Raw genomic sequence first — 12618 nt, forward strand, 5'->3', positions numbered from 1 at the left:
TTTGATAACTATATTTAGTTTAGAGCTAACTATTTGATTTTGGAATAAATATTTAGCTTGAATCTAAATAACATGTTGAAAATATGATGGAAAAATTAACCCAAGTTCTTGCTGTAATTATTGACAGTGTAACTTTACAAAAGGTAACTCATATTAATCAGAAAGTGGTTTGTTGGTAAATTGGGTCAAATTTTGTTCACAGTTTAGTCACAATTTAATGAGAGCAGGAATTTGTTTTCATTAAGGACCAGGTTGGTTTGGATCGCTTCTTTTCTCTCAATAAATAATTATTTAAAAATAGATTTTTGTATTAACATATATTTGTCTGGAATTATAATTATTGAAAGTAGTGGTTACAGAACTTTGATTCTATTTAGAAATCAGATTAAGACCAAGCTTTCCCTGGAAAGCATGTGTTGTAATTAAAAATATCACCCATTTTCTGTGAACGCTCCAGGATTTCCCTAAACTGCTGCGTGTAAACATCATTTTAATAACGTGGTCAGTGTTTCTTTTATGAATCCTGTGGATGGTAATAAAACGTTCCCTGAATTTGGCTCCAGAGGGGGAGGATCTTCGCTCCATTTAAAAACAGCCAGCTGCTTAAAAAAATCTCAAACCACATTTCCTCTCATCTCCATCAACGCTTCTTGGCGCGGTAGGTCAAATCCCTCTGCAGTCATGTGAATCAGCATCATCTCAGCTCATTTCTTAGCTTTTTAAAGTATAACTATCCTAAAGTAAAGCTTGCTACCAATTTTAAAATGACTCATTTGATATTTCAAAGAGCAAAATAAACTCTGCCGTTATAAATACAATCTTTTTTAGTAAATTATGAGGTGATTTTCCTTCTTGTTTATTTGTTTTAAGGTGGGTTTTGTTATTTTTGTCAACTTTAATTTGTCTTTTCCATTCCTGTTTGAAACGCTAGAGAGGTTTCGGGTTCCTTTCTGTCCACCCGGTTCTAGTTTTCTATACTGATTTTTTATCTGGGATTCTGGCAGGTTCTGTTTAACACATTTATACCATTTTAACTGAAATTAACTTTCAGTTAATTCCACATTAACTGAAATTTGAAAAAATTTCAGTTAATTTTTCCAAACTAATTTGGCAGATTTGTTTCTATAATAGGTGTTTTCTTACTTTTCAATGCTGTCTTTATTAATGTTCCTTTTTAATGTGATGTACTTATAAAAAACATCCAACCCTCCTGCTGAAATGCTAATCTTAATCCTTGTATCTTATTTTTATGGCAAAATAATGTTTTTGGACATCCAGATGCAGAATTTCCAATTAGAAACTAATTTCTTTGTTGTGGTGATATTTAGCTGAAACCCATCTGCCTCTATAAGTTTAGTTTTTCTCTGATATTTGACAGAACAATCAGCATGTCTGGTTAGAAGTTTTCATCTGCTCATAAGGAGCATCTATATTATATTCATTTTGGACTTTATGTATTTGAGTTGGTATTTTTTCCAGGAGGAAATAATTAGGCAACACACACAAAATAGAATTTGTAAAAACAACTAAGTTAAAAATTGTACCAACAAAATCCCAACATAAATAATATTGAAACAGAAGTTAACAGAACAACTCTGAATTGTGTTGTCATGTCGAGGGTTTTGTATTTGTTGAACCATCTAGGCCACCGTACGAATCAAAATCCAGAACAATGGGAAAGTTCAAGAAGATCTTTCAGGACGGAAACGCCTTTCTGCCAACTTCCTGAAAAGAGCCGAACTTCCCATCACTACTCAGGATCTTTCTGAGACATTAGTACTTTAATCCTGGAAATGTTCATCAGGTGACAGAAGGCCGACTTTGTAACCGTCTTTATGTGACTGTGAATGTTCAGGTCAGAGTTCATCACTACACCCAGATTTCAACATGACCTCTGGTTTCTGCCTGTAATAACTGAAGCTGTGTGTTAACTCTGCTTAGGTCCAAAGATAATAACTTCAGTTTCTGTTCAGTTGGAGAAAGCTATGGGACATTTATCAGTTCTACGCTTTTATCCAACTTTTACATCATTGGCGTGAGACGTGTCATAATTCTACATCAGAAGACGCTAGACGCGATAAACCCGGACGTAAACAATGGCTGAAAATTATAATAACGGACTGATGAAAGCAGTCTGAGTCAGTGAACGCATCACATCCCAGTCCAACCAGTCCTGGTCCAACCCCACGTCCAAAAGGCCGTTTCTGTTAACTGGCCTTCCTTCATCTTGCTATGATTTTGTGACAATCCTGTCGGCCTCCATTGTGAATAAACTTTAAAACCCTCCATAGACGCGGCGGCCATATTAATGCCATAAACAGAGCAGTGCTGTTTAACGTCTCCATTCTTCTTCTGCGCATACCGGTCGCTTTGGGTCAGAACCGTTCACCCAGAAGTCTGACTGAGGTTGGGATTAACTAGAACAAAGAACCACGCAAAAAAAATAATAAAGGAACTGAGCATCAAGACCTGATGAGTGAGCTTATATGGAGCTAAATTGGTGCCATAAAGTTTGTTCAAAAGAAAAATTATTTTAATTGAAAAAATATTTTGAAAATGAAAAATGTCTGAAACTGAAAAAAGAAATCTTGAATCTGAAAAATATTAATTTTTTTATTTTCAAAGCTTTGAAAATATTTTAAGTTTAAAATTTTTCTTAATTTTGAAATCTTATTTTCAATTTCCAAATCTTTTTTCATCACTTTCAAATAATTTCTTTCCAGTTTCAGACTTTTTTCCAGTTCTAAAAGTATTTTTTCAGTTGCAAATATTTTTTTTCCAGTTTCAATTTTCTTTTCTTTTGAATAAACTTTACGTCCCTAATTTAGCTCCAACAACAGCTTCTGTCTGATCTGACCAACGCACACAGTTCCTTTACAGTTCAGCACGACCCACAGAACACATGATAAACTCAAAGCGTCGTCATGGGAACAGGAAACGTCCAACCAGCTGTTGGCAGCTTCGTTTAAAGTCATCTGATTGGAGTATTTGTTTCCGCTGGGGATTTTTCTGGAGACAGAGCGCCGTTTGTGCTCTGCTGCTCTTCCTGCTGTTGGGATGTAATCCCATCACATGGGACCACAGCGGAGACAGATCTTCACCAATGAAGCTTTGAACTACGTGCCGCTAGAAGCACAAGAGAAAATGGTGAGCTCTGTTATGTCCTACCTGTGCTTTCAGTAGCTTTCTATAATATTGCTCGGGTCACACTGAGATTTTACACTTTTGCTGCTTTAAACTCTTTCAAATGGATTCAATGTGGTTTTCCACCAAAATCTACAAAAAGGAACATCGCCTACGTTTTATTACCGTTTAAAGTGACCTATTGTGCTTCATGAACAGGTTAGAATAAGTCTATGTTCATTACACCCGAATCTCTCAATTCAGAAGGAGATGTTTTAGAAGAAAGTGGTTTCTGGATGGTAAGATGACAACAAAACACTTGTCTTTTCCAGCAGCCATTGTACGGCACATGCAGTGGTAAAACCAGCTGACCAAGCGTGCCAGAACTCTCGTTGGGTTGCTAGGTAACAGGGCAGTGCCTACTGATTTGTGACTTTACAGTACCAGAGGCTTTTGAAATAGCTCATTTTCTAGACACTAATAAATTTATTTAAGTTTATTGGTCCTTATGAGTTTAAAAAAAGAGGGTTTGGTGCTGAAACTAACCAGTTTCATAGGAATTTGCAGAGTTAGATGAACATGTGCACAAGGCACTCACTCAGCCAACTAATTATGTCATTTAATGTAGAAAATATTAATAAAAATATTTTATATACAATTTTTATGTTGTTAAAGGTAAACAGAAGTAATGTATGGTGATCTTAATGACATTACAAACACTGGATTCAGATATTTGTTAAAGTAAAACAGCCACTGTGGAAGAAAAATGAACCAGCAACTGTTTTATTTTATAAAAAAATTACATCCATGGAATACATGAAGCTAACAAATAGCTACACTGAAATTAAATACGAAGCGTCGTTATGGTTACTGTTGCTTTAAGAGTCAAGCTTTTGGCGGAAATGAGTCCGGCACTTAAATTCATCCGCCGGCCTATTTCCCCTCCGGACAACGGTCATCGCGAAGCTTCAGACGAGGAGCTGATCGTTTTATTTCTTACCATTCTGTTATAAGTAGTTAATTTGTCTCCATATTTTCAGAAGAAATAAAACTAATTTTGTTTAAAAATAAATCAAACGGTTAAATTTAGATGTTACAGCGAGAGGGAGATTAGGATGGCTCCGACGGAAACCGGTGAGTCAAAACTCGTCTTAAATCTCGCAATTTGTCAATGTTAAATGGTTTTAAAATGCCACAAAATCAAGCCAAGAGTAGATATATATATATATATCTATATATATCTATATATATATAGATGTTCAAAGAAGATGAAATGCTATTTATTCTCACAACCCGGGTAACTAAAGACGAACCTATTTTTTCTCCTCACCTCGAGGAGCAAAAATAGGTTTTTACCGAAGTAAAATTAATGACACCACCCGAAAACAACCTAACACATTAAACTTTATTTATTAAAACATTACATAAAGAGTGTTTGAATGAATTAATAGCTTGTATATCCACCTTCCTTCAGCAGCAAAAACTGACGGTCCTTTTTAAATCATTTCTTCAGTCACATCCTTTTATTCATTAAAGTTTGAGTTAATTATCTAACATTTCACTGTATAATATTTTAGTAAACAGAATAAATGCTACACTCAAAAACTTCAAGATACCGAGAAGACGAGGCTGCATCGCAAGTCCAAATCATCATCCCTCCACTGCCGTGCTTCATAGCTGGTGTGGAGTTTGGTGTCTAAAGAAATGGTTTCCAAACTTTGTCATCTTTAGGGGAAGATATTTAGCATCTATTTTTGCATTTACACATGAACAAACAGCTGTTAAAGAAAACGACTATAAGAAATACATTTTCTACCGTTGTTTGGCGCCCCTCTAGCACGGCGCCCCTCTAGTCTGTGTTTCCTACAATCTGTTCTCTGCAGCTGCACCTTTCGAACATCATGGACTCTGAGAACGACATCCTGTCCAAGGAATACTTCAAGATGATGACGGATATGATCGTGCTGTGCGTCACCTTGGCGCTGTCTCTGTCCTTCTGGATCATCTCGCTCACCATGAGCGCCGTGTCCGGTGAGCCGCCGCGGGATCAGCTCAGAACTTATCACGTAAAACCAAACCGTGAAACCATGCGCTCTTCCCAGAACCGATCGGAAGCTGCTGCTGTTAAAAAACCAGGTCATGGATATTCAACAGTCCACTGGAAAATATTGAAAATAATATCTAATAGCTGGAGCTACGTGGATGGTTTTTTTTACCCCTCCAGGGGGTCTTTTGTGGCTCTAGTGTCCCTTATATGACAGTAGGCTGACAGGAAACGGGGAAGGAGAGAGGGGAAGACATGCGGCAAATGTCGTCAGGTCCGGGAGTCGAACCCGCGACGGCCGCGTCGAGGACTCAAGGCCTCCAAATACGGGTCACGCTAACCACTACGCCACCACGGCACGCCCGGATGTTTTTAAAGTATTAAAATTTGGTATTTAATGTTGCTTTTTATTAGGGCTGCAACTTACAATTTGAGTAATTATTCAGATGAATAATCGATTAATCAAATAAACAATTTGACACATTCTGCAGATTTTTCATTTAACGACAATAAGAAAACACATTGTTTTCCCTAAACTGCAGTAACGTACCATTCCTCTGGTGAACGACTGATCACTTGTAGATTAATTGATACATTTTTGCATTAATCGGTTAATAGTTGAAAGCAGTTGAAGTTGGTTTTTAGAAGTACTGTAATGAAGTTTAATGAAGTTCTGTGTCACAGATATTTACAGACTTTTTTTAAACTTAAATGTAAATATTTGTTCTTAATTTCTGCTCCAGGTATGTTATTCTTTCAGCTTTTTTAGTCTGTATACTCCAGTTAACAATTAATCAATTACTAAATTAGTTAGCGATTATTTCAATATTCGATTAATTATGATTAATTGTTTCAGCCCAAGTTTATGTAACTGCAAAACGTCATTTTTATAAGTAAATTCTCACAGAATGTCATAAAAATTTGAGAAAGTGGAAATATTCCCACAGCATGATGCTGCCTCCACCGTGGAGGATATTTAAAGAGCTGAATGGAAAAGCTTGAAAACTCACCTGGAATGTTCTTGAATTTTCCTGGGAAAAGTGTTGAACTCTGTTCTTTTCTACACATATTGAGGCTCGTTTCTGTTTCCCAAAGGGAACCTGCAGCCGGTGTCGCCATGGCGATGGCTGTTCTCCATCTTGGTTCCCCTCATGCTGACGAGCCGAGCGCTGAAGAGACGCAGCCTGGACCGGTCCGGAGCGCTGGGCGGTGAGTCGCTCAGAGGGAAAGAGAATCTGTTTTACTTCCTGGTTCATCTGCAAACATTTTTACCTGTTATTGTTCACTTAACAGCTCCAACTCAGGCAGATCAGATTTTTAAATCTGATTTTGGTCTGGACTTTGACTAGGCCACTTAACTTAAATTTGAAATCAGAACAAGCCAAATAAACTTTGTAGTTCCTGAAATCTAATAAATTCCTGTTGGCCGTTTCATTCGAACAGTAATTAAATGAGTGAATTCAGATTTTTTGGCGGTTTATTGGAGATTTAAGCAGCTGACATCATTAGGTCACTGGACACATTCTCCATTTGATCCGGTTCAAATTTCCTCCTTCCCAGGAAAACCTGTCATGTCGTTTCATCACATGACAAACTGCAGCAGAAACCTTTTAGGAAACGAAACAACGCTCGCTGTGTTCAAAACGCCTCCAATAATAATCAATAACTGGTTGATTATTTTTAGCTTTGGCTCAGAAGGTTGTGGTAAGACACTGCTTACGTCGTGGCCTCACTGAGCCTGAAACGGCTGCAGCTGCCCTCGTCTTGCGTCATTGTGCTTCCATAAAACAACCGCAGATTTAGATTAGACAGCAGCAGAACGCCGACTTTAAAAAGGTCAGAGGTCAGCCAACACTTGGACACAGAGGATCGTTGTTCTCTGAGGTTCTGCTGATTCTGAGCGTGAAGATCCGACATTCTGCAGTCAGAGCTACGATCGCTGAGGAAAAGATTTTAGTTTTCTGCTATGTCATTTTCTTCTGATTTTCTCCTTTTATGGATTTATTAGAAACGTTGTTTTTACAATTTTCCAACATTAAACTACATGAACTTTTAAAGACAACCATTTGCAATGGGATCTCCAGTAGCAGTCAGTGTTGCAACGTAAAAGAAGATGCCTCTGACTCAAGACAGTGTCATGACGGGTGAATGAGTTCGAGTTTATTGGGGATTTTCTTAACATTTGATGTTTAGGCTCAGATATAATCCTAAATCTGGTCTGTTTTTCTGGAAAATAAATAATCTATCTAGAGTTTTTATCTGTCAACATGTTTTCTGATCAGATTATTATTGGGTGATGGAAGTTATGATTGAAGGATCTGAGTTTTTCTCCACCGTTCCAACTGTCAGGCATGGTGGTGGCAGCATGGTGGAGAAGCTCTGCTTTGGTTCTGGTTGCTCTTTTTGTGGATGTTTGTTCATATTTCTATGTGATACTAGGCCTGTCGCGATAAACGATAAATCAATTAATCGTACGATAAATTAAAACTATCGACGTCATTTTAATTATCAGCATTATCGTCTCTTCCGGCCTTTTTCTCTTTCTGTTAATGACACAGAATGAAAAAAGGCTCAACTCCGGTGCTCTCCACTGACTCCTCCCTTTCTCATTTTACTTAGTGTAAAGCCCAGCGCACACGACCCGATCTTAGAGCTGTTGGCCGATTGTCGGCCCATTTTCAAAACCTGACAGACCCACACATTAACGGTTCGATCGGGTTCGGTCCTGCCGTGTGGTGTCCAACAATGGGCACAAAATAATGGCTACAAGTTCAGTGAACTAATTTTAAAACCAGGCATTAATCAATGCTTTACTACAATCTACCTGCAATGCATGTGGCTAGTGTCAGCGTAAAGTCCTGACTGAATGAAAATCATTATAACTTATTTACGTCACGTTAACGAAGAACAGCTGAAAAGTTACCGGGTTTATCAACTGCGGTAGTAATTTCGCTCCAACTCCTCCTCTTGTCATTTCTATATTCTTTGCATGTTGAATAAACATTAATGTTGTTTCCACATATCATCTCCAATGTCCGCTGGACTTCGGGTTGCTTGGGATTCCCCTCCGTAATTTCCCCTCAGAAAGCAGGAGGAGAATCCTTGCTTTCTGATTGGCTGCCCGTCACATTCAACAGGTGTAGTTAAAGCTCCCAGTTGGAGAAAAACCCAGATTTAGATCGGAGCGGCACAATCTTAGAAAGACCAACGATCTAAGATTGTTGTAAGGGGAAAAATAGGAGCAAAAAATCATGTAGTGTGAATTATTGCATCAGGTAGTCGATGTGCCCATCTTCTCTATTTAAATCTAATTATTACTGAAGGGCAACATAATATACAGACTTCATAATCTTGTGATTGAATGCAGTATTTATTTCCACTTTGGCTTTATGTTGTTTAGTTTTTTTGTTCAAGTGAGTTTTTTGTTAATGGAGACTGAGAATTAATTTTATTTTTGTTTTTGGTTGTTTTGTTTATTTTGTTTATCAGTTCCAGTGTTAAATATTCTTTTGAAAATAAAGTGTATCTATCTTTGGCAGGAAATCACATGCATTATTACATCATTTCCATTAAATCAGTGTAAAAAGGTCTTCAAACAATATTATCGTTTATCACAATAATTTTTGAGACAATTAATCGTTCAGCAAAATTTGCTATGGTTACAGGCCTAGTGATGCGTAACCATGGCAACAAGTCTTTTCTTTATTTTACATCTGGGAGCTGATTAGCATCTCAAAAACTCAAAAAACAACTGAGGAGATGAAAGTTAGTTAGTCATGGATGCAGAGAGAGGAAGATGAAGTTCATTCGTCTCATCGATCTGATCCCCAACTCCAGCATCTTCAGAACCAGAGAGCAAAAGCAAAGGATGTGGATTAGCAGCGCTGCTCATCCAGGACCTGTTACTGTGGAATATTGCCTCTGCTGGCTGGATATTGGGCAGTTACAGTGTCAGGATGAACATGACACTGTCTTGAGTCAGAAGCATCTTCTTTTACGTTGCAACACTGACTGCTACTGGAGATCCCATTGCAAATGGTTCAAACGTGGCCACAGAGATCACAAACACTGATTTTCAGTTAGAAAACGTAGTGGCAGTCCTCTTTCTGCTCAGCATGATGCTGCCACCACCATGCTGAGCAGTGCTCTGACCTCGGCTCCTATAAACGACCCGCCTGTGTCTCGTCTGACCAGAAAACGAGTCGAGTTAAAGAGAACCGTGGCACTGAAGACAAATAAAGATAAATCAAACTGATATACAGATTACCTCATACTTTACCTTTGACCTCTGCAGCTCTCCTGGTGGGCTTCGTGCTGACGATGGCCAACCTGAGCTTCTTCTCCGCCCTGCTGGCGTTCTTCTTCACCTCCAGCCGGCTGACCCGGTGGGGCGCCGAGAAGAAGAGGAAGATAGACGCCGAGTACAAAGAAGGTGAGACGATCAGAGACGAATTAACCGCACAGTTCTCCTGTGACATCATCGCACTTCAAGGAGCTTTGTAACTGACAGCCATCTTGGTAGGCAGTTGCTATGACAACAATAAACAAGCCACAAGCTTAGAACTAGATCTTCCCTCATTCTTAACTTATAAATATCATAAGTACATTACAGTTCTCTACACTCTGTAAGATAAATATCAGTGATATTTACTGTAGCACTTACTGAAGAACCAGCAAGATTAGCTTAGCTGAAGTAGCTTTTACCTGCTAGCTAAGATAACATGTAGCCTCCATGTTTGTTACTGCCTGTACTCACTCTGCCAGTCAGCAGAACCTGGTTATTCACACCAAGAGTTTGTATGTATTAATCCGATTAATCGTTGATTGTGTTCACTGAATAGTGAACTATGTCGTAGTTCCAGATCGGAGCAGCTCATCGTTTTCCTTCTCCGTCTCATACGGGTGGAGCCCAACAGCAGCCATTTTGTTCATGTTTGTCTTTCATTGGTTAAGTGGCCACATATTTTCTTTTTGTTGGTCTGAAGCCGTGGGTTCGCACCGCTTTCCTGCCAAGATGGCGCGGGTCACTTCTGATTCAGACTAGTGGGAATTATTTATTGTTAAATAAAAAGTTGTGAAGCTGAAGGTTCTGTTGCCAGGCGGCCAGAGGAACTGGGTCCAGGTGTTCTGTAACGGCGGCGTTCCCACCGAGCTGGCGCTGCTCTACATGATCGAGGTAAAAACACGAACCGGCCGCTCGCCGTCAGGCCCCGCCCCCTCGCTCACCGCCGCCGCTCTGCTGCAGGTCGGCCCCGGAGAGATTCCCATCGACTTCGGGAAGCAGTACTCGGCCTCCTGGATGTGCCTGTCGCTGCTGGGCGCGCTTGCCTGCAGCGCCGGCGACACCTGGGCGTCGGAGGTGGGGCCGGTCCTCAGCCAATCACAGCCCAGACTCATCACCACCTGGAAGGAAGTCCCAGCAGGTGAGACACCGCTTCAGGTCCAGGGCCTAGTCAAAGTCCAGAGCTACATCCTGGAGACGAATGAACAACAAGTTAAGGTTTTCCCTCAGCTGAATGCAAATGCAGGCCACACTTTTCAGATTTTATGTGTTAGAAGAACAAAATGATTAATCAGATTAATCGGTTGCTGAAATAATCAACTAATTTCAAGAGATGCTAATTTTCTCTGCTCTGATCAGCAGACAGATAATCTACTCTGGATTAGATTAGAAATTAAACGATTAAACAAAATGATTGTCAACCAATTTACTAATCAGGACTCTGACAACAACAACGCACTGAGAGCAGTAAAAACTGTACAAAATGATAAACAATCGTTTCATTTGTAAAAATTAAATCTTTTTTAGAAAATAGTTTTGTATGTGAAAATACAAATATGGTCTAAATTTTCTATAATCTCTTTTGAAACTTATTGCTCAGTGTTCTGTCAGCAAATGGCCTCCAAGTCTGAATACTCCAATTAACAATTAATTTATTAAATGAGGTGATTATTTCAATAAACGATTAATGGTGATTAATCGTTTCCTAAACACACAGTCTGTATTTTCTATATTCTCCTAGAAAACTCACTGTTGCTGGGGCATTTTGGGTTTTTGACTCTGTGTACTCCAGTTAGCGATTGATTACTAATTTAGTTGACAATTATTTCAATAATCGATTAATTGTGACTACTCATGATTAATCGTTTCAGTTTAAAAAGCGCCTTAAAAGCTTCCCGAATGTTTTTTACCTTTTCCTCCAGGAACTAACGGAGGCGTGACTCCGGTCGGACTGGCGGCCAGCTTCCTGGGCGGGGCCACAGTGGGCGTGGCCTACTTTGCGACGCAGCTCCTGGCGGTGGGCGACCTGCCGCTGGCCGACCCGCAGTGGCCCGTGGTTCTGTACGGCGGCGTGGCGGGGCTGCTGGGCTCCATGCTGGACTCCCTGCTGGGCGCTCACATGCAGTACTCGGGTCAGTTAACGCTCGCCGTCCGGTCGCCGGGTTAAAGCCGCGTTCACCGAGCCCATGCCCTCTGTGCCCGCAGGCTTTGACTCCAGCATCGGGAAGGTGGTGAGCTACGAGTCGGCCACCACCAGGCGGATCTGCGGGAAGCCCGTCATGGACAACAACGCCGTCAACCTGTTCTCCTCGGTGCTGGTGGCACTCTTCCTGCCGGGCCTGGCCTGGGGCCTGTGGCCCCGGTAGGCCCGGGATACGGACCGTGTGTTTCTGATCATGAGGATTAGCATCATCGTTTGGTAAATTCATTCCGACGACCTGCAGAGAAACGATTTAATCATTTACGCCACAAAACGAGTTAAAATCACTGAGTTTAATAAACTACTGATCATTCTTTGTAAATCTGCTCCGACTCTGTTTAAATCTTTCACAGCTTTCCATACCTCACGTCTAACAGTTCAGGAATTCAACGCTCAAAACTCCGACCTTTATCTGGTCAGTGAATGCACCACGAAGAAATTTGGATTTCATGTTTTTAATTTCAGAGGCACAAAAGGTTCAGGTTTATTTTATTAAGATCAAATACATAATGGATCAAATTAGTTTAAAAAAAATAATTTCTTAACTACTTTTTTCAACAAATTTTTTTTTTACATTTTTGAACTTATTTATTAAACATTTAAATATTTTTTTACATTATTTCTTTAAATAAAAAAATTTACTTTTATTTTTAACTTTAAATATTTTTGTAACTATAAATACAAGGTTTACAAGAAGGTTTATGGCAGATAGTTTTGTTTTAAAAATTTAGCGTAAAGAAAACCTGAGGATATTTGGATAGACATTTAAACATTGGTCCAAGTGATAAAGTCTGTTTTTAATTAACTTTTCCTGCCACATTTTGGCAAATTAACCAAATTCCAGACTTCAGAGGAACCCGAGACATTTTCCTTTTTTGTTTGATCATGTGATATTAATGTTAAGACGTCAGTTTCTCTGCTAGAGGAGCGACGGTCAGACGTACCTGCAGTTTCTCCATCTGGTGAGCC

The 12618-nt window shown here is 39.5% G+C and overlaps 1 protein-coding gene across 3 annotated transcripts; it reads left to right on the top strand.

The window, feature by feature from the left end:
• Positions 1 to 548: 548 nt before the first annotated feature.
• On the top strand, positions 549 to 11975 carry tmem19 (transmembrane protein 19). 3 transcript variants are annotated; one of them, XM_032588730.1, is made up of 8 exons: positions 549 to 658; positions 5007 to 5154; positions 6263 to 6376; positions 9462 to 9599; positions 10267 to 10343; positions 10413 to 10590; positions 11372 to 11581; positions 11655 to 11975. In XM_032588730.1, exons 2-8 carry the CDS (start codon positions 5025 to 5027, stop codon positions 11813 to 11815), a joined length of 1008 nt encoding a protein of 335 aa, XP_032444621.1. In that variant the 5' UTR covers positions 549 to 658; positions 5007 to 5024; the 3' UTR covers positions 11816 to 11975. The 3 variants fall into 3 exon arrangements, with proteins under 3 accessions (XP_032444621.1, XP_032444619.1, XP_032444620.1); XM_032588728.1 differs by lacking the exon at positions 549 to 658 and adding an exon at positions 2801 to 3147; XM_032588729.1 differs by lacking the exon at positions 549 to 658 and adding an exon at positions 3871 to 4257.
• The last annotated feature ends 643 nt before the right edge of the window (positions 11976 to 12618 follow it).

Source organism: Xiphophorus hellerii, chromosome 17 (genome assembly GCF_003331165.1).
Source record: "Xiphophorus hellerii strain 12219 chromosome 17, Xiphophorus_hellerii-4.1, whole genome shotgun sequence".
In the NCBI taxonomy this organism is placed as follows: Eukaryota; Metazoa; Chordata; class Actinopteri; order Cyprinodontiformes; family Poeciliidae; genus Xiphophorus; species Xiphophorus hellerii.

Bases quoted from the DNA above. Each gene is read 5' to 3' on its own strand.
- tmem19 (XM_032588728.1), top strand. From the start codon at position 3,073: ATGGGACCACAGCGGAGACAGATCTTCACCAATGAAGCTTTGAACTAC. The intron at 3,148-5,006 runs GTGAGCTCTGTT...TGTTCTCTGCAG, and splicing joins TAGAAGCACAAGAGAAAATG to CTGCACCTTTCGAACATCAT. The intron at 5,155-6,262 runs GTGAGCCGCCGC...TGTTTCCCAAAG, and splicing joins CACCATGAGCGCCGTGTCCG to GGAACCTGCAGCCGGTGTCG.